This window comes from Chiloscyllium plagiosum, chromosome 6, assembly GCF_004010195.1.
Source record: "Chiloscyllium plagiosum isolate BGI_BamShark_2017 chromosome 6, ASM401019v2, whole genome shotgun sequence".
Lineage (NCBI taxonomy): Eukaryota > Metazoa > Chordata > Chondrichthyes > Orectolobiformes > Hemiscylliidae > Chiloscyllium > Chiloscyllium plagiosum.
The window spans coordinates 86,753,351-86,779,759 of NC_057715.1; the positions used below are offsets into that span (position 1 = coordinate 86,753,351).

The 26,409-nt window shown below is 39.6% G+C and overlaps 1 protein-coding gene across 1 annotated transcript in view; it reads left to right on the forward strand.

Moving 5' to 3' along the window:
* Nucleotides 1-26,409, forward strand: part of LOC122551064 (sister chromatid cohesion protein PDS5 homolog B-like) — a 200,162-nt gene that overhangs the window by 37,422 nt on the left and 136,331 nt on the right. The window contains exon 4 of the mRNA XM_043692706.1: nt 21,317-21,411. Coding sequence (XP_043548641.1) covers nt 21,317-21,411 — 95 coding nt within the window. The remainder of the gene's footprint in view (nt 1-21,316; nt 21,412-26,409) is intronic.

Consider the following 26,409-nt stretch of genomic DNA (forward strand, 5'->3'; position numbering starts at 1 on the left):
CTTTGCTGCGTTTGTGTTCTAGGTAGACATTGTGCAGAATACAAAGGTGTGACCATGTGTCTGACCTGAAAGGAAATCTTCCAACGTTTTCCCCAAGACTCTTATCTATTCAAGAGTTCAGTGAACGTTGCTGGTGTTATATCACTCACTTTACAGTCCTTTTGTGATCAACTGTTTACTGAAGCCTTGTTTGAGTGACAAAAACAAAATAATTCTTCACATCAAGACGAAGTTTCTATTGAGTCTGAGCCTTTCCTAGATACAGCTGCTTGCTCTTTGTGTCCAAATCTAAAATATGAGGGAGAACAGTGTGTTCATGCAGCAAGTGAGCTAGATCTCTGTATCTTTTTAACTTTTTGTTTACAGTCCCATCTTGAAATCCTATCTCCTGATTCACCCCATTGTTTAAGGAGGTGACTAAAGTATGCTTTATCACCAATTCTACTAGCATCCAAATATCATTAAAAGAATTGCACTACTATTTTCAGGATACCCTGATGTGATTCATTACTTCAGTCCTGAAGTTGTTGAAGAGACAGATTTAGTGGACAGTCTTAGCTTTGTTCTTCAAAGATGGGTTCCTGGGATTTCCCATCTGCCCCTTTTTTTTTAACCAATGGTAGAAAATACATTACAAAATCTGAAATTTGCTCTTGCTTTATAAGCAGCGGTCACGACTTTAGAATGTTGCACAGTTCAGGCCACAGTCTTTAACTATGGCTCTGCAGTGAAAGGTTTCATGAAATTGAGGCAGTAAAATGAACCTCTGAAAACAATCCTGTTCATTTTAAATTGTTCTGTAGGGCTGTGAATTTACAGAGGTATGAGTGCCACGCAGGCAAGTGAGTACAGAGAATTTAAAAGAAGTAATGGAAAGGGAAGTATATCCAATAGGAGAGAGAAAGCAAGAGAAAACACAAAGACTAAACATGCATAGTACTCAAAACCAAGTAGATTAATCAATAACACACATTGGGCACATCATTTTGGACCGGTGAGCGAGCTAGTAGTTAACATTAGTGTTCATATTTTTTAAAAAAAATTCCTGCAATGCAGGACAAGTTCAAGAAAGGCAGGGGGCAAGAAACTGTAGGCCAGTTAGCTCAATGTGTGTTGTGGGGAAGGTGTCAAAACTTGTTTGAAGAAATTTATAGCTGCACACTTCGGTAATTGGAAAAATCAGCATGATTTATCAAAGGACAATCTTTTTAACCAATTTGTGTTCTTTGAAGGAGCAAGATGTGCTATGGATAAAGGTGGTTCTGTAGAAGGGGTTTTGCTGAACTACCATTGCAACTTTTTGCATAAAATACATGTAGGTGAAATGGTTATTAGGCAGAGATAGAAGGCTGGCTGGCAGGTAGAAAATCAAATTATTAAATAGATTAATCGATGCATAAATTGATCTTTTCTCAAATTGACAGGATATGCCAGGTGCAGGTTCTGTGCTGGGGCCTCAACTTTATTTTTTACAATGTATATAGTTAACTGGAATGAGGGGAGTGAGGGCAAGTCACGTGTGATTTTTAGTTGCCATAAAGGTAGGTAGGAAATTATGTTGTGAAAAAGACATCAGGGGTTAGCAGTAGGACGTGAATGGGTTGAGTCAGCAAAAATCTGGCAGAGTAGAATGTGGGAAAATGTGAAGTTGTTCACTTTGTCAAGCAGATTGAAAAATAACTTTTTTTTTCAGTAAAGAACTACTACAGTTCCAGGATACAGAGGGATTTGAGTGTTGTAGTGCATGAGTCAGGAAAGATTGTTTAGGCTAGGACACCATATCAGGAAGAGTACTGGGATTCAATCCTTTTATTACAATAAAAATTGAACATCATGCTCTTACTGGACTTTACATGTAAGTATTGAATTGCTGACACATGTAATTACTTGCAGTTAGCAGGATTAAAATGGCAATTTTGGTGGTGGGAACGTTGCTCAATTGTGTATAATAGCACTTCGGAGTATGAAAAATGCAAAAAGGCAACTTCTAAATAATTTTATGCGTCAGTTGTACAGGGTATTGCTGAGACCACATCTCAAAGTGTGAGTGAGATTTTAAGGAAAGATGCAAATGCATTGGAGGCGGTTCAGAGATTTCCCAGATTGATATCTGGAATGAGTGGGTTGTCTTCAGAGGATGCATTGAACCTTGCGGTATTTAGAAGCTTCTATTATCTCAATGGTCTTGACGAGTTGGACTTAGAAAGCATGTTTCTTCTTATGGGGCGATCCTGATCTAGAACATGTTTTTAAAGATTTGTCATTGTCCTTTTTCGGACAGAGAAACTTTTTGACAGTTGTGACTTTGGAAGTTTTTGCCTCAGAAAACGATGAAAGCTGGGTCATGAAATAATCTTAAGAATTAGCTTGATTTCTTTTGAGTAGGTGAATCCAAGATTGAGGGGTGAATGAGAGCGTGTAATTTTGGAATACGAGCTGCTCGCCTGCGATCTTTGTGAATTTGTGGAACAGATCTGAGGAGTCAAATGGTTAGGAGCTAAATGGTCTACATCTGCTACTATTTTGCATGTTCAAATTCCTATCAGTGACTTAAATGAAATGACAAAGGTATGAGAAGTTTTGTACCTCCGGTTGAGGTTCTGGATGTTGGTTTGCTTGCTGAGCTGGAAGGTTTGTTTTCTGGCGTTTCAACACCCTACGAGGTAACATCATAAGTGAGCCTACGGATGAAGCACTGGTCGTATGGCTCGCTTTCTATTTATGTATTAGGTTTTTTCAGGTTGATGTCATTTCCTGTTCTGTTTTTCTGGGGTTTGACTTGGATACCATTTACATGTGTTTGTTGATAGCATTCCAACCCCCTGAACTCTATGCTTCTAGGAATTTCGTGAGTGTCTCTGTTTGGCTTGTCCTAGGATGGATGTGTTGTCCCAGTCGAAGTGGTGTCTGTCCTTATCTGTACGTAAGGATACTAGTAAGAGTGGGTCATGTCTTTTTGTTGCTAGTTGATGTTAGTGTATCCTGGTGGCTAGTTTTCTGTCAGTTTGTCTAATGTAGTGTTTGATACAGTTCTTGCAAGGTACTTTGTAAATGACATTCGTTTTGCTCATCTGTGTAGGGTCTTTCAAGTTCATTAGCTGCTGTTTTAGTGTGTTGGTGGGTTTGCGGGCTAACAAGATTCTAAAGGGTCTGAGTAGTCTGGCAGTCCTTTCCGAGATGTCTTTGATGTAGGGCAGAGTGGCTAGGGTTTCTGGACATGTTCTGTCTGCTTGTTTGGGTTTGTTGCTCAGAAATCGGCAGACTGTGTTCATTGAGTACCCGTTCTTTTTGAATATGCTGTTTTGGTAATTTTCCTCTGCTTAGTTCCACTGTGCTACAGTTGTGGTGGCTAGTTGAAATAATGTTTTAATGTAGCGGAGTTTGTGGATGTTGGGATGATTGTTTCTGTAGTTCACTATTTGGTCCATATGTGTTGTTTTCCTGTAGATGCTGATTTGAAGTTCCTCATTGGCTGTTCGCTGTGTTGCGACATCTAGGAATAACAGTTTGTTGTTCTTTTCCTCCTCTTTAGTGAATTTTGTGCCAGTAAGAGTATTATTGATGGTCTTGGTTTCCTCTAATTTGTTTTGTTTAGTGATGACAAAGGTGTCATCTACATAGCGGACCCAAAGTTTGGGTTGGATGGTTGCCAGAGTTGTTCGAATTTCTGCATTACTGCCTCTGCTGAGAACCCTGATATCTGAGATCCCGTGGGTGTTCCGTTGGCTTATCTGTAGGGTTTATTTGAAGGTGAAGTGAGTGGCACAAAGGCGTGATTGCAAATTTGCTGATGTTACAAAGATAGGTACAAAATGAACGTCAATGAAAATTCAGCGAGGGTTCTTGCAGTATTACATCTGAAAAATTTTTTTTGCTCACTTGCTTAACCTGTTTACATCTTGCTGTAAACTCTCTCTTGTCCTTGCAACTTGCCTTCCTATCTCCTTTTGGTGTTATCTGCAACCTCAGCAATATATATTCATAGAGCAGAGAATAGTACAGCACACTACAGGCCCTTCAGCCCTCTGTTGTGCCAGCCTTCTATCCTTATTGAAGTAATTAATGTGTTAATTATAGCCCCGGCACTAATCTGTGCAGCATACCACTAGTTAAAGTTTGGCATCCTGAAAATGCCTCCTTCTTTATTCCAACTTCTATCTTCTGTTAATTAGCCAGTTCTCTCTTCATGCTAATATGCTACCTCTAAATCATAGGCCCTTTATCTTGTTAAGTAGCCTCATGTATTAAATGCCTTTTTGGAAATCCAAACATATTGGATCAACTCAATTTCTCCCTTATCTATTGTGCTTATGACCTCCACAGGAGTTCTTTTAAAAGAAAAATTGTCAGACATGGTTTTTCCCCTTTTTCTGAAGTGATGTTGATGTTGCTTGATAAAATTGTGTACTTTGAAATGCTCTTCTGTTATTCCAAATGATAGAGTCTGACATTTTTCCAATTTTTCATTCCCTTTTTATTGAGTACAAGTGTTGGCTGTTTTCCAGTTGTTTGGACCTCTTCGAGAATCTGAGTGTTGGAAGGTTACTACCAGTACCGAAACTGTCTTTGCAGCTATTGCCTTTTAATATTGTGAGGTGCAATCCATCAAATCTCGGCAACTTGGTGGGCTTTCATACTTTGTTTCCCTAATTCTTTTTCTCCATTGATAGTTGTCTTCTTTAATAGACATACAGACACCAATGATGTTGTGCCTTTGGAATGCTATCAATGCCATCCACTGTGCAAACTGATGAAATGTTTCTACTCAACTCCTCTGTTATTTCCTGGTTCCAATTTTTAAAATTTTTCTCCCTGCTTCATTTGCTATGTCCATTTTAGTCTCTCTCTTCCGACTGATGGATTTTCTTTGAATCAACCTGTTCGAGATATTGTGACCCATCTCAGAAACCAGTGTGACTTGAAGCCAAGCCCTCTGGCTGAGAGATAGGGAAGACACTACTCTGCCACAAGAACCTCTTCTGTTTTAGACGTTTAAACAAGTTTTAACTTGCTCATTCTTACTTGCTTCTACCCTCCTAAATTTATTTTCTCCTCCTCCTTTTGGTCATCTGTTAGTTTAAAAGCTTTCCCAATACTTTGGCATAACAATCTTTGCTCTATTATATATTGCTTCATTCATTTGATGCTGGCCTTAACTTCCTTTTATTAACCATGGTTGGTTTATCCCCTTCATGGAGTCCTTCTTCTTCACTGGGATGTATCTTTTGTGAGTCATGCAATTTTTATTATTCCTCAACCATGTTTTTTAATAAACTCTTTTCCTGTGCATTCCAGTTATCTCTGCCTTCGTTCCATATTCTTTCCTCTCTGTCGGAAGGACCTGACTGGTATAGAAAAGAGATTTATCAGGATGTTGAGGTTGAGAGTTGGTGCTGTAGAAGCACAACAAGTCAGGTAGCATCCAAGGATTAGGAGAATCAATGTTTCTGGCATAAGCCCTTCATCAAGAATGAGGCCTCATTCCTCATGAAGGGTTTATGCCTGAAACGTCGATTCTCCTTCTCTTTGGATGCTGCCTGGCCTGCTGTGCTTTTCCAGCGCCAGCATCTGCAGTCCTCACTTTTCTCCTTGTCCCTTCACCAGGATATTGCCTGGGATGGAGCGCTTCAGGTATGAAGAGAGGCTCAATAGATCCTAGTGGCCTTGTTTTAACCAGAGAAAGTTGAGGAGCCTGATATGTATGAAAATCTGAGGTGCATGGACACAAATTTAGACCACCTCATTGACCTCTCAACTAAGGGGAACAGCTGGTTACTATATATTAAGATGTAGGGAAGGAAGTTGAAAGGGTGTTTTGAGGAAAACCATTTTACACTCAGTGGTGGGAATCTGGAATGCACTGTCTGGGAAGATAATAGAGGTGGGGAAACCTCAGCCCCTTGAATGTGCATGGATGATGTAATACGATTTAGACCAGGCTAGACCCCCTCAAACGTTTTCAGAAAGTAGCTCAGATCTTGACGCTTCTAGTTGTTTAAGCAGGTATAAGGAAGTATTCTAGGAGGTTCAGCAGGTATTCTCGGAGTCACTAAGGAGTGGCCCAACCACTCAGTTTTAAACAAAACAGAATTTTATTTACAGGTGAACAATAGAATATAGAATAACACAACTCAATCGACATGAAAATGCTACTTAATGATGTTTCAAATACCTGCAACATTCCCATAAATACCCCTTTGGCAAAAAAGGTAAAATCAAATACCAGTTTTTACAGGAGTGAGACAGTGAATTAGTGTCGAACTGCTTCTTTGAGTCCCCAGCAGCTTCTCTGGGTTCCCAGCTAAAACTTGACATGCAGCTGCAAACAAACAGCTTGCTAAACCAAACCAAACGCTGAACTGGGTGAACTAGCCACTCCCCTTTCATTGTATAAGTGTTTTTTTAAAAAAACACTTCTTAAAAGCTTTCTGAAGTAGCTACTTCCAGACATATTGGAACCTCCTGCCTTTACGACCCCCTGGGGGGGGAGCAAGGACAGAATAATCTTGTTAAAGGAGCAGCTTCATCACAACTCCGCAGTCACCTTTTGTTTTTGCATCCCGTGGGGTCATTCGTCCATGTTCAGTAACATGGCCCAGGATAGTGTCTTAAGCTTTGGCAAATTCACTTCTGGCCAGCTTTGTCACCAAGCCTGCCTTCCAAAGACAATAAAATAAATCTATTAACTTAAAATATGGCTGGCACGTTTTTCATACCAAAATGCATGACTTTAAATTGATTACAGTCCATTACAGCTCATTCAGACAACAGTACCTGCCAGTATCCTCTGAGCAAGTCCAACTTAGAAATAAAGTTGCTTGTCCCACTTTTTCAACACCGTCTTTTAAATTTGGAATTGAATATACATCAGTCTGTATAACTGCTTTGACTTTGCGATAATCCCCAACCTTTGGGTACCATCTTGTTTTGGCACCATGATTCCAGTCACTCCATCCTGCTTTGAAAATGTCGATCTGGATGCGTTCACCTTTTTTGAACCTGTGCCAAATTTAGAGGGTTATGTCTATGAGGATGTTGCTTAATTGGAACAGCATTTCCTATATCTATATCATACATGATTAGATTAGTACTTTCCAGCTTATTCCCACAAATGTCCCCGTATGATAGTAATAACTCTTTCAGGTCATTTCAGTTTTCCTCTGGAAGGTAAGTCACTAATTAATTTATCCCAGTTCTTAACGATCTCCTCATTTGTCCAATTTAATTTGAGGAATGTCCATTCAGAATCTTCTGAACTTGGTCACATCACAGAGTGAACAACAAATAACAGTCTCCTTTTGCTTTCCTTTCCTGTCAAAGTACCTTTTGAGCATATTTGCATGACATACACTGTGAGATTTCATTCTGTCTGAATTTCATTTCCTTATCAAATAGTTCACCTCACTCAATTTTCTTATGGCTTGATAAGGTCCATTAAATCTTGCTTTTAATGGTTCACCTTCCACTGGAAGTAACAACAGCAAAATTGCGAGTTTTTGATTTTTTTTCTGTTTCTTGTTTCATTGTATGCTGTGACATTTTCAAATGTCTAGCCAACTCCCCTACTCTATTTAGCTGTTCCTGACAATTTGACATATAGTCCAAATATGTGGTCTCTGAATTATGAATAATGTCTACTTATTCAGTTTTCGCAATCCTCACTCTTTATACCCAAAAGCTAATCCAAATAGACTGAATTTGTTTAATTCATTTGGTGCATCTCTGATGGCAACAAGCACAAACTGAATTCCCTCTTCCCAATCATCTGGATAGTCCTGTCTATAAGCCCTCAGAATGGTCTTTAATGTCTGATGCCACCTTTCTAGCTTTCTCTGTGATTCTGGATGGTACGCAGTAGACTTGACTTGTTTTATTCCCAAGTTGTCCATAACTTCCTTGAATAATGTTGATGTGAAGTTTAACCATTGTTCTGATTGTATTTCTGTGGGTAGTCCATGTCTAGTGAAAAAATTGAGTAGCGCTTCCATGATCCTTTTAGCTGTGATATTGTATAATGAAATGGCCTCTGGAGATCTAGTGGGCATGCCCATTACTGTTAACAAATACTGATTCCCACTTTTATTTTGTTTAGATAGGGGTTCTATGCGATCAATTAAGTTTCTTGCAAAAGGTTCCCCAAATGCAGAAATAGATATTGTGAGGGTTTTATTACAGCCTATGGTTTTCCAATTACCTGACATATGCGGTAACTCTGGCAAAATTCAGCTACATCTTTTGTGCAGTCCAGGCCAGTAAAAATGTTTTTGTATTTTGGCTTGAGTTTTTCTTACCCCTAAATGACCTCCTACTGGTAGTTCATGAGCTACCGACAACACCACCTTTCTATAACCCACTGGCAATGCAACTTGATGAACGTCTGCCCTTTTCTCATCTGCCTGAATATGTGATGGTCTCCATTTCCTCATTAAGACCTCATTTTGAAGGTAGTGTCACACTGGGATACATTTTCTGTATATGCGTTTTGAGACAATTGCTTCAAATTTTCATCTTTCTGCTGTAACTCAGTTAATTTGTCCGAGCTAAAGTTTTTTATGTATATATTTAATTGAAAAAAAAATTTCACTTTCACAAAAAAAACCAAAAGGAAGTTATAAAAGTACAGAAAAGTAGAAATACTATTGTACTATTTCATTATATTACAGTAACATTGACAATAAACTGTCTACTATTCTTTAAGATACAGTCATCTCATATTTACTTCAACCAAATTAGCACAAACTCAAATAAAATAAAATAACGCTAAATTAGATTACAATCCACTAAAATTAAATTACACTGCATCGTACTATATTACATCACTCCACTTGCCGCACCTTCCTCAAGGCTCCGGTTGCAGCAGTGGTTATACCCATATTTACTAGGCCTCCCTCCCCGATGTCCACAGACTGCCATGTAAGGCCCTAATCCGTACCACAGACAGATCCATGTCTGTGTAATTTAGAAAGGGCCTCCATATCTTATAAAATTGCTCCATTCCATGGTGCACCATACTTGTCAGGTAATCTTGAGGGATGTATTCAATCACACATCTATGCCACCCTGTAAGACTTGAAGGCTTTTGATCTCCAATTCATTAGGAAGTTCTTCCTCGCACCGTGTGTAAGAATGTTGAATAACGTCTTCCCGTACTCCCCCAGAGAGGGAAGATTTGGTAATTCCAAAAGGGGAGACGCTGGATCCTCTCTAACTTGCATTCCCAGGATCCTCTCCAGCTCATTCACTATGGCCTCCCAGTATCTGCAGATCTTGTAACAGGACCAAAAGCAAGGGTGCCAATATTGGTTTTACTGTGGGACATTTTCAGGGAAGATCCTTTCTTGAACTTTGCTAACGTCTCTGGCACCATATGGACTTTGTGGAGGATCTTCAATTGCATCACTTGTGCCTTATTGCATATTGAAGATTTCTTTACATTTTCCCCCATATATCCTGCCATGAGAGAGATGACATTTCTTCCCCCAACTCCTGATTCCAAGTCTCATGGAGTCTCTTTATATCCCCCAAAACATTCCTTCTCTGCACATGATATATGGTACCCACGAGAGCATACCCACATTGGAGCAATCTTTGTTCTTGTGGTTCTGTTCGCCGAGCTGGAAGTTTTTGTTGCAAACGTTTCGTCCCCTGTCTAGGTGACATCCTCAGTGCTTGGAAGCCTCCTGTGAAGCGCTTCTGTGGTGTTTCCTCCGGCCACTACAGCGGACAGCTGAAACTGACAACCGGAAGCGGCAGGGACAGGCCACTATAAATAACACCACAGAAGCGCTTCACAGGAGGCTCCCAAGCACTGAGGATGTCACCTAGACGGGATGAAATGTTTGCAACAAAAATTTCCAGCTCGGCGAACAGAACCACAACAACGAGCACCCGAGCTACAAATCTTCACCCAAACTTTGAACTCTTTGTTCTATATCTGACTTGAAGAGCTGGGTCATGAACATGGTCTTCTGTATATAATTCCTAACCTGGAAATATCGGAAAAGGATTAGGGATTCCATATTTCTGACCTAATTGGCTAAAAGACATCAAGACCTCTCCCTCGAATAAGTCTCCCAACCAGGAGATTCCTTTACCCTCCCGTGTTCTGAAGTCGAAGTCCATTGACCCCAGCCTAAATCCTAGGGCTCCCACTAACTGGTGAATGGCAAAATCTTAAGCAAATTGCCTTCACCCTGCTGCATTATCATCCATGCTTTTTACTGTATTTATGATAATTGGACTTTCACAGTGCTCAACCACTGACCTCCTCTTATCCATGAACAATAAGTTTGAGGCTTTGCCTGCAAGGCCTGTACATCAAGTCAAATTGACTGAGTTACTGCACGCTCATTAGCCTAATATGACAACAGGGTGCCTATTTGGTACCTCTTCAGACCTGGGAGGTGCACCCACGCATATTCTGCGGGAGTTGCAACTTGGTAAATTTAATTAAAGTGCGGATACAGCACCAAATAAATGATCCAAGCCATCCCCCAAACCTCCACAGCACTTGATTTGAGTAATAACATTTGGAGCATCCTCATAGGATATAACAACCGAGTAAGAACATTCTGTTTAATCAAGGCTCCACGGTCTAGCCCAGTAGTCCCTCCTATCACTGCAGGTCCTGCTTTATCCTTTCGAACAGCTGTGCAAAGTTAGCTCCATACAGTTGCTGGAAGTGAGGGGTAATAAAAATTCCCAGAGAGAGAGAGAAAACTTTTCTGTGACCATCTAAAAGGAACCTCCATTCTGTCTTCAGCTTCGGTACCTCCACCAATCCTCTTCTTTCCCCCCCCCACAACCATGGGCAAGACTTTAGATTTTGTAAAATTTATTTTGTATCCCTCAAGCTGCTGAATGACTTGTTTTTTTTATATTAGACTGGGTTTGGACTTTTTGGGGTTAGGTTAAAAACAAAAGCAAGTCGTCTGCATAGAGAGTGATTTTGTGTTTCCCAACTCCCATCTTCGGTGCCGTTATTTCAGCGTCTTTTCGGACAGCCTCCATCAGTGGTTCAAATACCAAGGTAAACAGTAGCAGTGACGGGACATTCCTGTCAGCTGCCCCTCCCCATACCAAAATTGCACGACTCAATGCCATTCGTAATGATCGCAGCCTTGGGGTCTTTATATAACATAACATTGTCACCACCTGGCGAAGGCCCCTCCTAAACCAAAACAATCTCGAGTAGCAAAGAGATGGGACCATTCCACCCGATCAAAAGCCTTTTCTGCATCCAGAGAGACCACCAAACCTGGAATCCTTCTCTGCTGACATATTTGAACTCTCTTCAACACTCTATTGTTGAAGGAGCTATTGCCCTTGATAAAACCCGCCTGGTTCTCTTTTATGATAACGGGCAGCGCCTTCTCCAGTCTCCGAGCCATGACCTTTGTTAGAATTTTAAAATCCACATTCAACAATGAAATGGGTCTATACAATGCGCAATCCTTGGGGTCTTTCCCTCCCTTTAAAATAAGGGAGATGTTAGCCTTCCTGTGAGAGGGCGGAAGACAGTCCAGGCTATATGAATGACCGACTGTACATCTCCATCAGTAGTTGAACTAACATGTTTGAACTCCTTGTAAAATTAACTTGGGAATCTGTCTGGGCCGGGTGCCTTACCACCTTGAAGCTGCCCTACCACCTCTTGCACCTTCTGCACTGTCACAGGTGCTTTTAAAAGGGAGACCTGACCTGTGTTGATACCAGGGCAGTCGAAGCTTTCAAAAAGAATTCCATTCTCGCTTCTCCATCCACACAGCCCTCCGACCAGTATAACTCTGCATAGAACTCCTGAAGTCTGGCATTGATCTTCCTCCATTCAGGAGTGACTTGCCTGTTCTCTCCCTGATAAACAAAATGGACTGTGAAGCACTTTTCTTCCGAGCCAGGTAAGCTAGGTATCTATCTGGCTTATCCCCATATTCAAACCGTCTTTGCTGTGCAAAGGAGACTCCTCTCTTTGCCATTAGTGAGTGCTGAGTCCAGAGCAGCCCGGAGAGCCGTTGCAATTTGACCACGGATGGTCTGGTATAATATGCCGATTTAGCTGCCTTCAGCCAGGCCTCAAGCATCCGCTGCTGCTCTCCTCTCTGCCTCCTTTTCATTCTACCCCTTAAGAATGTTTTGGTGGTCTCCCAGAGCACTGAAGGGTTACTGGCCGTATCCCGATTGATCTCCCAAGAAACCCTGAACTCCCTTGTGATATTACTGTACCAAGTTATCATCCTGCAACAGAAACTGATCCGTGCACCAGTGCCACGTGCCTAGTCCACTACCTTTGGTCTGAACTTCTAAATATACTGCTGGCATGGTCTGAAATAGTTATGCTCCTGCAGGCTAACACCAAATCCAAACAAACCAACAGAACAAAGAACATATCAATCCTTGTGTGGCACTTGTGCGGGTTGGAGTAAAGGTTAAAGTCCCTCCAGACATCTTCTAGCCCCAACTCCTCACACAAGTCCACTGTCTAGAATGCCGAGGTGTACCTGACAGCCCTCTTGGCATCCTGTCCACGCCAGGATCCCTGAGATAGTTAAAGTCTCCTCCTATAATTGTACGGCGCACTCCAACAGCCATTCATTTAGAGACTGCATCAACAAAAAATTTTGAGGATGTGCCAGGGTCAGGATACCATATTCTTCTCCGTGTATCAACGCCTTGAGAATGACTAACCGTCCATACCCATCCTTGATTTGATCTGTCACCTGAAATGGGAAATTATTTCGTACCAGTATGGCCACTCTGCTGCTTTTGGAGTTGAAGGTGGAAAAGAATACCCTATCGTATTCCTCTGCTGTAACTTCAGATGTTCCCCATCAGTCAAATGTATCTCTTGCAACAGCACAATGACAAACCTTTCCTTCCTAAGATTTGAGAGCACTTTTTTTTCCCTTTTTTTAATGGGGGAATGACTCCCTTTTATATTCCAGGTGCACCACCTGAATAGATTGCTAGCCAAAACTGCACACTACAGCCCGAAATCCCCTGAGAGGAAAAAGCCCGTTCAATGTGCTACGAGAGGAGAAAAAAACAGACTTTATGAAATCTAAATAATCCCAATCTCCCAGCCGTCCTAATACCTTCCAGCTAAAGCAGTGCCCCAAACCTAGGCAATGGAAAAGAAACATATTATTTACACTCCTACAAGTTAGCAATGGATGCCCACCTCTCCTCTTGCCATCTCAATCCCAAACATCTTTACATCAAAGTAGTAACCACCCCTCACCCAGCAAAACAGAACAATAGAATAGCTAACAACCACCAAACAGATATAATACAAAAAATACTGGATTTTACACCAAAGCAATACCAAGCCAATAAGCCCAAGAACCCAAAAGGGAAAAGAACAAAGAGCAAAAATAAAAAGTTGTATTGTGCTATTGGCCACACACCTCTTTTCCTTTCTCCTCCTTGGTCAAAGTTGATCATTTCAGCGAGTTCAAAAATTCTTTTACTTTTTCCGCTGAATCGAAGTTGTAGACAGTTCCTTCATAGTTGAAATGTAGCACTGCTGGGTACCTTGGAGAGTATTGAATGTTTAAATCTCTTATTTTCTTTCTTTACATAATCAAAGACCTGTCTTTTCTTTATTATGGCCCCAGAAAAGTAATGAAAAAACATTATTTTTGAACCTTTAGAAGTCAAAGCCTGTGGATCTCTTTCCAGTCTTCTGGCTGTTTCTATTATTAAATGCTTTTCCTTGTAATGCTGGAATTGCACTAGGACCGGGTGGGGATGCTGGGGCGGCCTGGACCTGCACATCACGATCGCTCCACATTCACCCGGCCTGACTTGATCTCCAGGCCCAGAAACTCCAGAAACCACCTCACGGGGAAATCAGTGAGGTTTTCACCACCTTCACGTTCAGGTAAGCCCAAGATCCATAGATTTTTTTTTTTCCTCTCCGACTTCGATTTTCAAGGTCATCTACTTGTTTCTGCAGGGCCTGAACCTGGCCTTCCAAGGTTCGGACTTGCCCCTCTTAGCTCTCCGTTGCGGGCTCAGAGGATGCGGTCCTCTGCTCCACCTCTTCCACTCGCTGATCCAAAGCCTGAATCTCTTGCTCATGCTTTGTCAACATGGCAGTAATCAGCTCCAGCCCTCCCTAGACTTTTCATGGAGTTTTGCAAACTCTGTTATTAAATTCTGTTACTCCACTGGACCTAAGGGTGTCGCCATGGGAGTCAAGGGAATGGCTGCGGGTGTGCCATACATAATAGGGGAATGCCCTGCCCTGTTGCACCCCCCTTGCTCCCTTGCCTTTAGATGCCTTCATTTCAGCTCCATTATCTTCCAAATCCTAATTTAAAGGAGCTTGAGGTGCTCTACCTACTTAATGCTACAAACTTTCCTCTGCGGTGGAGGGAATGATTGGAGCCCATCTTGCTTGGAGTATGTCACAGAGCCCAATACAATAGACTGTTCAGACTGCCACCTTCTTGAATCCCTCTGAGCTAAAGATTTTTACTTCTGTTTTGTCTCCATCATCTGATCAAACAGGGTCTCTGCTAATTCTGCTTCAATTTTCTTATCGGTACTCTTTGGTCTCTTCTGTTTCAACTGGTGTGACCTCATTACCATTGTTATGTCACAGAGATGAATCCCTCTGTTAATTGAGCCAAACACACAGAAAAGCTCACCTCACCTCATAATCTGTTAAAGTCTGAGTGATAGAGAACTTCCAAATTCCACTCTTTAAAGAAAATAACATCAATTTATAACTATAAAAGTGAATGGTCAACAAAAAACTATTCACAAATCTAAGCCCCCCCTTTCTTTTAACTGCTTACTATTTGCCTCCAACTCTGTAACAATATGCTGTTCCAATAAGACATTTATTAAAATTACATCAACTTAATTTCAAAACCACAGTCTCTGTCGTCTTGTGTCTTCACTCTTCCGACTGCTGATCTCCCTGGGTTCGCTTCTTTCTTTTCATTGCAAGTATGTTTCATGTGCAAAGGTACCTTTTTTGATAGTGTTTTCTAATTTCTTTGTGAACTAGGTGTTATATTGGCAATTAGTTCTCTGGTTCTGCAGCAGTTGCTCTTTGACCAATTTTCAAAATGTCTGCATTCTTATACCCCCAATATTGGAATGTCTCTTGGTTTCATGTTGGCAAAACAAATTCAAACTCGATTGAGTTTTAATATCCTGGGCCATAATTTAAACTGATTTAATTGGTTTACTTTAAATTGTTATCAAAACAGCAACCAAACAGCAGGTATCCATTTCACAGCCGCATTCACAGATTGAGAGGATCTTGTACCTTTTTAATATTGTAATCTCTTTACCTGCTGTTCCTGCCTTGTGCAAGTAAATGGACCTTCACAGGTGTGTGGTTTAAGAAGATCTTGCATTTCCTCCTTAACCAATCTCTGACCAGGTTGTACATTCTGGTGCAGCTTTTTTAGCCTCCAGTGTGCTTTCCATTACCACTGTTAGAAACAAGTTTAATAAAATTTAGACGAGACCACCAAAACTGGAAACAAGACAATTTATTCTACGATCTTGCAAGAAAGGGCATCAAATGCAGAAGCAATTGAGCAAGTTAGAACTCAGGTTAGTGTACAGTTATACCCTTTGAGCTGAGTGAGGTCACCTCTCCAGACTCCTAATTACCCAATCTCTCTCACTGTCATACCACTGCCCAGCTGCGCTCCACCCTTATTACTTCCCCCTTCCCCAGGTTGACAACCTTCCTCTCTGTAAGAGCTGACACACACATTATTTTGTCGACAGTACATCAAGATCTGGTTTAACATTTTGTCAATTCTGCTGGTACATTTCATTAATTTGTATCATTTTGTAGAGCCCAAGCATTTCGGTTATCTCAGCTTTTGGCTGAAAACACAATTTTTAAAAAGAACTTATTTGCTATAATAATTACACACCAAAGTTAGTATTTAATTAACCACAATTATACAATGAAAAGTAGAGATACTCTTCCCTAAATACCTGCAGAGTTAATAGTTCTCTTGCTGTACCCCTTTTCTGTATGCTTTTTCTATATCTGCAAAAACAACACTTTTCTTTTTTCCCCCACTTCTAACACCACTAGAGCAAAATTCACTGGCTTATCCTCTTCATCTGTCTTTCCAGTGCTTTTCTAACCCACCAACATTGATTTCATGTGGCCTACTTTATTGTAGTGAAAACAGCAAAGCTTTAACTTTTTTTTTCTCCTTTTTAAGGATTTCCTTTTTACCTTGTGGTAAGTTATCCTCCTGATCTTCACTGAGAGCTACCTTTCCCTTTTCACATGAGGATTTCTCTTTTCCCCAATTTCTATCTTTCACTGATTTGAAATTGATGTTTGAAGCCAAATTTTGATTTATGAATCAACTCACAATCATCAGCCATTTCAGCTGTTAATCTTGCTGTTTTAACACACTCTGCTCTTCCATATGAGTTCTCACTACTTCAGGAAGTGAATTTTTGAACTTCTCCAAAATCGTCTCCCTAAGAGCATTTTAGGTTGGCTCTGTCTTTAATGCCCTTATCTACCTATCAAAATGACTTTGTTTGATCCTTTGAAACTCAGTGTATGTTTGATCGAAATCCCCCCTCGGATTTCTGAAATGTTATCTGTCTGCTTCTGGCACAAGCTCATACTGGCACAAGCTCATATACACTGAAAACTGCTTTTTTCACCTCCTTATTTGCCCTTGATACCACCTCTGAGAGACAAAAATACCTCCAGCTCTACCTGCAAGTTTTGCTGAGATCAATAAAGCCCACACAATCACTGGCCACTGCATTTGTTTCGCCACCTTATCAACTCAGCCACCATCCCATAAACACCCCTTTGGCAAAAAAGGTAAATTCAAACACCGGTTCTTACAGGAGAGATGTCAGAGAGGGGGGATCAATGTGGAATTGCTCGTTTGGGTCCCCAGGAGCTTCTTGACCAGCAGCTGCAAACAAAACAGCTTGCTAAATCAAACCAAATAGTGAACTGGGAGAACTGGCCCTTTGATTGTACAAATGTTTTTTTTTAATTTTTTAAAACAGTTTTCTCAAGTAGATACTTCCAGATATGTTGGAACCTCTGCCTTTATGATCCCTTTTGCAGGGGGGGGTGTGGAAAAGAAGACAGAATAACCTTGTTAAAGATTATTGTCACAAATAATCATTCCGGTTAGGGACCAGGTGCTGAAAAGTGTATGATGAGTCTAGGTGAGTCTAAGGGTCGGTGCAGACTTTGGCTGCCTTCTGTGTTATATAACTCCATTCCTTTTATACTAACCCCACAGTTATTTTCCCACAAATATTTTTCATTTCTCCCTTTCAAATGAAATGCCAAATTCAGGCATGTCATAGTCAAGGTTCCTGAGGGAATCTCTTACTCTGATTGATTGTTTAAACCTTTCTCATTGTGCATTACCAGATCCAAAATAGCCTGACCCCTGATTTCGATCCGCAATCTGTCATTCTAGGAGACTGTCCTGAATCCTGTTTCTGAATTCTCCTTTGTTCCCAATCTTCCCAATCTTCTCCTTTCACTTTAGAAGACTAAAGTCACCCATAATTTATGTCTTTCCTTTTTTACATGCTCTCATTTGTTTTTTTGACTTCTGTACCTCCAATATAGCTACTTCAGTGGGATTAGTACATGACTCGGTCACCAATATATTTCATTTTGTTGCTTCTTATGTCATCCAATCTGGATTCTACATCTTTGATTCAAACTCATTTCTCTCTCTGATAATACAGAGGGATCTGAATGGCATCGTGCATGTATCACTATAAACTAATGATTAGATTCGATTAGATTAGATTCCTGACAGTGTGGTAACAGGCCATTTGGCCTAACAAGTCCATACCGATCCTCTGAAGAATAACCCATCCAGACTCTTTCCCCTACCCTTTATTTACCCTTGACTAATGCACCTAACACTATGGGCAATTTACCATGACTAATTCACCTGACGTGCACATCTTTGGATTGTGGGAAGAAACCGGAGCACCCGGAAGAAACCCACACAGGCACAAGGAGAATATGCAAACTCTACACGGACAGGCGCCCAAGACAGGAATCGAACCTGGGTCCTTGGCAGTGAGAGGCAGCGGTGCTAACCACTGAGTCACTGTGCAGGCATGAATAATAACAAGGAAAGCTAATAGAGTCTTTGTATTAAATTTTCCTGGCAATAAAGACTAAAATAGAGATTATGCAGTTAAAATATGCAGTGCATAGATAAGGTCACATCTGGAATGTTGTGTAACAATGCTGTGTCACTATTTAAAACGGGATGTACATTTCTCTGTAGCAGTTCAGAGAAGTTTTTCTCTCCAGTTTTACACCTGAAGTGAATGGCTTGTCCACGAAACCAGGTTGAATAGACTAAGCTTTTGTGCTGGCATTCAGAGGAGTAAGGGGCAGTGAGACTTATCAATGTAGGGTCCTGAGTCCTGCCTGTGTAAGGTAAGGATTCTATCTCGTGTGGAAGGAGTAATCATCCAGGATTACTGTTTTTAAAAACAAATTTTGAATAACAAATGAGAATACTTCTGTGAAGTTTGAGTCTGGAATCGTCTTCCTAATAAGACAGTCTGTGAATATTTTTAATGCAGGGTAGATAGTCTTGATAAGCTGGGTAGTTTAAAAGGTTATTGCAAGAAGGTAGGGATGTGGAGTTGAGGTTAAAATCAGATTGTGATCTTATCAAATTGTGGAACAGGCATTCAAGGAGCTGAGTGGCCTACTCCTACATTTAATTAAATGTGGGTATTGCTAGCTGGGGCCATTATTTATTGCTCATCTATAATTACCCAGATGCCAGTTAAAAATCAGCCACATTGATTTGAGTCTCAATTCACATCTAGATCTGACCAGGTCAGCATGACCGATTTGCTTCCTTAAGGATACCAGGCATGTCTACAATTGAGATATCAATGGGATGAAGCTACAGCATAGGATTACTTGCGTCTCCAACTGGATAAGCAGCCGGTGATAGAACTAAGCGATTTCTACAGCTAATAGATCAGATCTAAACTCTGAAATCCTGGCACATCTAGTCATAAATGTTGAAGTACAATAAAACAACTTACTAGAGAGGGAGGAAGTTCTACAAACATGAGCATTCTCCTTCTTTGAGTGTGCCCAGCCCACCAGTATAAATGTGTCAGCCTTGCCTTTTTTGCTACAATCTTCAGCCAGAAGTACTGATTGGGAGATCCATTTCAGTCTTCTGAAGAGGTACCCAGTAATGCTGATGCTAGTCTTCAGCCAATTTGATTCACTGCATGTGATATCAAGAAATGGTTGGGCGCACTGAATACTACAAAGGCCATGTGTCCTGACAGCATGTTGGCAATAGCACTGAAGACGTGCCCCAGGATGTGGTGCACCCCCAGTTAAGCTCTTCCAGTACAGCTGGAATGCTGGCATCTACCTGACAAGATGGAAAATTCCAAGGTAATGTCTTGTACACAAAAAACAAGATAAATTCAACCCAGAAATAGCAAAACCTTTGAAGAACTTTTTTTGTTTCTGCCAGCATAGTTGGAGACAAATAAAATACGCAACAGTAGAAAAGCAAGAGGGAGGAATTTAATCGTGATAACTAAAGTAAAAGTATTAGGAGAATAATCAGACGAAAGGCTGACCAGTCCCCGGACCTGATGACTTACATCTTTGGTTCTCAAAAGAAGTGTTGTACGCTGGTTGATTAGTTGTAGTCTTGGAAAAATATTGCACTTCCATTCAACAAAGAAGCAAGATGGAAAACAGGAAACTATATAAATCCATTCACTTCACACCCATGATTGAGGAAATGCTTGAATCCTTTGAGCAAGTAGCAGCATGGCATTTAGAAAATAATTTTGCAGTTAATCAGTCAACATGGTTTTGTGAAAGGAAAGTAGTGTTTAAGAATGTGTAACAAGTAGAACGGATAAAAGACATTACTGTATATGATGAATTTGGATTCATAACACACTTTTAATAAGGTGCCATGTGAAAGTAAAAGCTTATGGAATTGGTGATATGATCATGGATAGAGAATTGGTTAACTCATAGGAAACCAAGTAAATGGAGCTATAACTAGAGAGATAGGATCAAATTGATGTTGATAACTTGGATATAAAGAAAGGTAGGAAAACAAGTTGAGGAGGATACAAAAAGTCTGCAAGAAAGGTTCAGTGAGGAACAAAATATTAGGTGGAGTGTCAAAATATGCATTTGTTCATTTTGACAGAAATAGAAAATGGAAACTTATTTAAATGGTGAGAGTTGGTAGAGTACTGAGAGAGACCTGGGTGTCCTTGTTCCTGAATGAGAATCAATATAGCATGTGCAATCAAGAGATATTTGGAAAGGCAAGTTGAAATGCTATCCTTTTATTGCAAGGGATGAAATCTAAGTATAGTCGAGTCTAGCTGGGACTGAATAGGACATTGAGAGCACACCTGGATCACTGTTTTGGAATCCTTTACTTAAGGTTGCTTGTACTTATGTTGGAAGAAATCCTGTGGGGAGTTTCTCTAGATTGAGAGGAAAGGCTGGTGCATACATATTTGTAGTTTTTGAACAAAATGAGAATAATGCATGAGGAATCTTTTGAATATTAGAGTTTGAATTAGGTGTTTTTAGATCCACAAAGATGTAGTGTTACGTGGGAACAGGCAGTTAAATAGAGTTAAGGTTCAGTCTGCTATGATCTTCTTCAAAGAGAGTAGACTTGATGGCCAAATGTTCTAATCCTGCTATTTTTTAATATTCTTATGTTTTGCTGTCAGATTGCTAGTTTCAATGACTTTATTTTCCTTAAATGAGGATGATGAAGGTTTTGATGGAATATTTTGATACATATTTTTGAGGCGCATGTGACAAATTTGAATGAGTATGGAAACTATTCTCTCAGTCTGAATGAATTTGGGTTTAATAATGGGTTAATAAGTAGTGAGTTAAATAACTCCATGTTGTATTCTGTACTTAGCCAGTGTTTTCAGTCAAATTTGCAAAATCACATTTAAATACGAAGTAAAAATGCAGATTTTTCAGTACTTAATTAACCAGTTAAATTGTTTATGAAATGGATAGTCAAACGAATGCCCGTAGTGCAGAAGTCAGGATAGATGCCTTAGTTAGTCAGTGACCACATTGGATGCCCCACCAAAACATTGCCACTTCTTTTGGATCACCTGAGGATTGATTCTTGTGCTTTTTTTTTGAGTTTGGTTTTTAGTGGGTGATTTAAAAATATCACCTGTTGTACTGAAGTTGCTCTTTAAGTAGATTTGCAAATCAGTAAATTCAGTTTCTGTACTCCCCATTATTACTGCAATTCTTCCTTTGTAGATTCAATGACATCCATGTTCCTATTCGTCTTGAATGTGTAAAATTTGCGAGTCACTGCCTTGTGAACCACCCAGATTTAGCAAAAGATCTCACTGGTAAGTATCTAGTTGACTTTTTTCATTTGTAAATTACTGACTGCTATCTTAAATAAATAACAAATCCACTTTATTTTCTTGTTTTGATTTTTCCTATGCCATCATAATAACACGTACTGAATAGATCCTGCTGATCATACAACACTTAATAATGAATTTTAAAATTTGGAGCAAAGAATTGAACAGTGACTATTACTGAACTTAATGTAATTAATTGCATAATTAGTGAAATTGCATATATTTCATTGCTTTACAAATTTTGAGTTTTAGTTGATACTAATCAAGATTAAAGCAAAAAAAAATCCCTACGAATTGTAGTGATATTATCCTTTGGCATAAAATTAAATTCCTGGCAGTTTGTTAAGTCAGTCATAAAATAGACATTGAGTTGAAGAAAGGAATATTGCGTAGATTAAATGGATTCTAAGGTAATTTTGAAGTAAGAGAGTATAGCAGTTTGTGATACCAGAACCTTCCAGAGCATTGGAGCTAGGTGGCTGAAGGGTGGAACCTTAGAATAAGCCAGAAGAACAGTTCTATAGTGATTACATGCTGCAAGAGGTTAAGGAGATGGGTCAGTCATAAAGTAAGATAAGCACAAGAATGAACATTTTAATTTTGATGCATGGGGAGTTGGAAACTGCTGAAAGTCCGTATGAGCAAGGTTGTTGAGTGGGTCGAACTTAGTGTCCAGTAGTCCGTGGGTAGTAATGAATGAATCGAAATTTACAGAGAACAAGGGTAGGAGGTTGTTCACTGAATTTGTTTTTTAGTAGTAAGGAATTGAGGAAAAAAAATGGGCAATTCGAATAGTGTGGAAACAGGCTCTTCACCCCAACAAGTCCACACCAACCCTCTGAAGAGTAACCCACCCAGACTCATTCCTGTATCCTATATTTTACCCCTGATTAATGTAGCTAACCTGCACATCCCTGAACACTATGGCCAATTCACCTAACCTGCACACTTTTTTGGATTGTGGGAGGAAACCAGAGTACCTGCAGGAAACCATATCAGACATGGGGAGAATGTGTAAACTCCACACATAGTCACCAGAGGCTGTAATCGAACCTGGGCCTGGCGGAGTCGGATTAGTAGCTTATGAGTCAAGTCTGGTTTAGGTATGAGATGCTGATTTGCGGGAGGAATAATGTTGATGACTAAGCTAACAAGTTTGTGATGGGGCTCAACCATGGCTGTTGACTTCTTGAGTGTAATTGGATAAAATTGCTATATGCCAGATAGATAACCGGGCAACTTTGTCAGTGCAGGAACAGAGTTGGGTTGTGTGGTTGAGCTTGGTGATCCATTTGTGAATGGAAGCTGATGTGATGAAGCCTGTGAAGTGCATAATGAGGTTTTAAGGTATATCTTTGGATATTGATGGTGATATAGTGGATGGGAACCCTAACTATTACTGCTGGTGGTTTAATTATAGTTGGTTGAAGTTTAGGAATAGGAGCATGCAAGGCTGCAGCATGGAGGCATAGGTTGAAAGCATGATATTGTTGGTCATGTAGCAAGCTGTGGAGCTGTCAAAGAGAACAATGAGAGAATCATACACTACTGTCAGAGAATGTCACTTGACATGGATTAATTGCTGTATTAGTACTTTAGCAGTGATGGAATGTTGATTTTAGAGAAATTGCAACATGAAATTTCTTGTGGGAAAGTGGACGTAACTTTGGCAGACAATATACAGGTATTAGGTTATGTCCTCTTCAGGGAACCTTACTTAAATGTTGATCATTATAACAACTGATTTGTAATCTTTATTTATAAATTTTGATGCAATTATATTTAGATTTATTCTGTCTACTGCTGATTTCCCAACTACAAATGGAATACTCTTTGTAAAGATTTCTGAGCTGAGCAAAGTGCATGACTTGTGATGTTGGTCATGAAGAGAGACTGCGCAGAGTAAGGTTTTGACGGAGAAAAGATTGAGGGAAAGATAATCTATGTCTTCCTTTTGTCAAAGATGTTGTAGGACAGTAAGGCTAGAGTTTACAAAGTCAAAGTTAACTTGGAGGATAATAGGTTTTAAAAATTCTCTCAGTCACTGATACATTGAACAAAATATATATTGTAGTCGATACAGTGGTTTCAACTCCAAAAAGTTAGTAAATACAAGCTCATTTGAAAATTGCTTTGTATGGATATATGTGGACAAAGATATGAAATGTCTCTACAGAATTTTTTAAGGTTCCTTGGCAAGGTTTCTTTGAAATTAAAATGAAGTGTTTCATGTGTTGATTGTGGAATGTGAATAAATAATCTGGAATTTAGTTTGGGATCGGGGAGAAATTCTGCAGAGCTTTCCCAAAGGAAATTAAGACCAGGCCATTTGCTTCCACAGACCACAAAATCTAGTCCATTGTGAATTCGAGCAATCTATTCAGAAGATATTTTTTATTTCGCAAGGTATGATTATTTCTAGTCACTATTAATTTTGAGGCTTTAGTAATTGGAGATGAATACAATAAATGAACATTGGGTGTTTTCTTGCGTCTCAAGAAAGATGCTGGGAACGATTTATGTGTATCAAAACTTATTCTCATTTAAGAAACTCCAACATCTGTCTCCTTTTTTTTCACAGGGAAACCAACATGGGTCATAAGGTTAAAAAATATACATTGTATTCTAGGTTTGAAATAATATTTTGTCACAATGCTATCTGTTGTAAGATAGTGATTTAGCAAATAGGGTACCAATATATTTCAAAAGATCTGATGTTGATAACTTGAAATGGCAAATACTTTTATAATTTTTAGTTTCAACTTCATGTTTTTATAGTGAAAACACAAGCTTTTTGTTGAAGGACCTGGGTGCTTTACTTTTAAAGCAGTTTTAATTCATTAAAATTAAAGAGTTCTTGCTACATTTCTCTTTCAGCAAGCTGGTTGAATATTTCTGTAATGTAGTTCATAATGTTGAAGTTTTAAAATATGAAATAAATAACTAATTTGTTACATTTTCACGTGACTGGTTCAGATATATTTATGACATTAATCATAAGGAGACCACAACACGGTTGAAATAAGTGAATTGTTGCTTCAATTTAAAATGCTAAATGGCAAATGATATATGAAAATGTCCAAAGAACAATTTGCCAGTTCCTTTCATTGGGATATGAGCCACACTTGAAAAATGTAATCACTAATACACTGCAAGTAATGCCACAGATAATTACATTTTAAAGTAATTTTGTTCTCCTGAATGCGGGTGAGATTGCCAATGTTGCATTTCACACCTGTTCTTGAGTTGGTAAGAAGTTGTTTTGTGGACTTTTTGAACTGCTGTTGTGCAAGTGGTGATGTTGCTCAGTTGATAAGGAATTTGAGGATTTTGACCCAGTAATGATAAAAACACTCAATTATGTCCACGTTACAGTTCTATGACTTGGCTCATTTGAAGGAACATGGAAGTAATAGTATTCTGAAGGTATATTGCTCCTCCATTTTGTTGGTAATGTTACAGAGAACAGCTATTGACAGATTCTGAATTATTGCAGTGCATCCTGTAAATGGATGTACAGCACTGTAACTACCGAGTTTTGCTGATGGGATGATCATTTTGAATTTAGAGATGCTAATCAGGTTATTGTTGTGTTCTGAATGGTGTTATGTTTTGTGTTATTGGTGCTGCACTTGCCTGGCAAATGATGAATATTCCACCACACGTGATTTGAGACTTGAGGTGGATGGTCTTTTAAAAAGGTAAGGAATTGAATCAATGTTGTAAAATGCCAGCCTTTGCCCTATACTTTAAGTGATGGTCTTGATTCAGTTTGTCCAGTTGAGTTATTACTGGCGACCCTCAATGTTATCGATATTGATATTGACATGGGGAGACATGGCACAGCAGTTACTGATGGGCAGCTTGATGGTTTGGACTGAGAAGTAGAATACAAAATAGACAGAATTGCATCTTCTTAAAATTTAACTATTCTGGGAAACTATTGGGCATATTGTAATTATACAAATTGATTGTCTCTGCAGTCTGTGTGCATGTGTGTTTCCATGCTGTCCTTGGTTTTTCCCCAACATAGTTTATTGCTAGTGATTTATTTTTCAGCTTTGTCATTTGGTAGGCAATCAATGGTTGTAAGATAGACAGGCAGAAAAATCACAGAAATACTTTGCAGGTGGAACAGAAACCAAGTTGATGGTTCGGGTTTGGGATTTTTTTTTTCTCAAAACTGGTCACGGACCTAAAACACTAATCTGTAACTCTAAGGACACTGCCAGACCTGCTGAGTACGTTCAGAACTTTATCTGCTATCTTTCTGTTACCTACAGGGCAGAGTTTCAGTCAACATCTGTTACTTTTTTTTTCTATAAAGAATGTGATGACTGAGCACTTGGCAAAGAATGATAAATTTGGATTGAGTCTACGTGGATTTATGAAAGGAAGCCATTGTTTGACAAACTTGTTGGCATTTTAAGGATGTTACTTGCAGATCAAGGAGAAATGGATCATGTCATAGAGTCATGCAGAAACAGACCCTTATTCTAACTGGTCCATGCTGATCATAATCCCAAATTAAAGTAGTCCTACCTGCCTGTGTTTGGCCCCTATCCTTTGAAACGACCCTCATTCATGGACTTATCTAAATGTCTTTTAAATGTTGTGACTTTACCTGCATCCAGCACTTTTTCTCTGGAAGTTCATTCCACACATTAAGCACTCTTTCTAAAAACAAAACTGCCCTTCATGTACTTTTTAAATCCTTCTCTGACATTTTAAAAAAAAAATGCCCACTCGTCTTGAAATCCTCCACACTAGGGAAAAGACACTTACTTTCTGAACCCCTTTGAGTTTAATAATATTCTTCCTGTAACAGAGCAACCAGATCTGGACACAGTACACCAGAAGAGGCTTCATCAACATCCTATATAGCCTCAACATGATGTCACAACTCCTCCACTCAGTGCTCTGAGCAACGAAGGCAAGCATGCTGAATACCACCTTAACTACCCTACCTATGATGCAAAC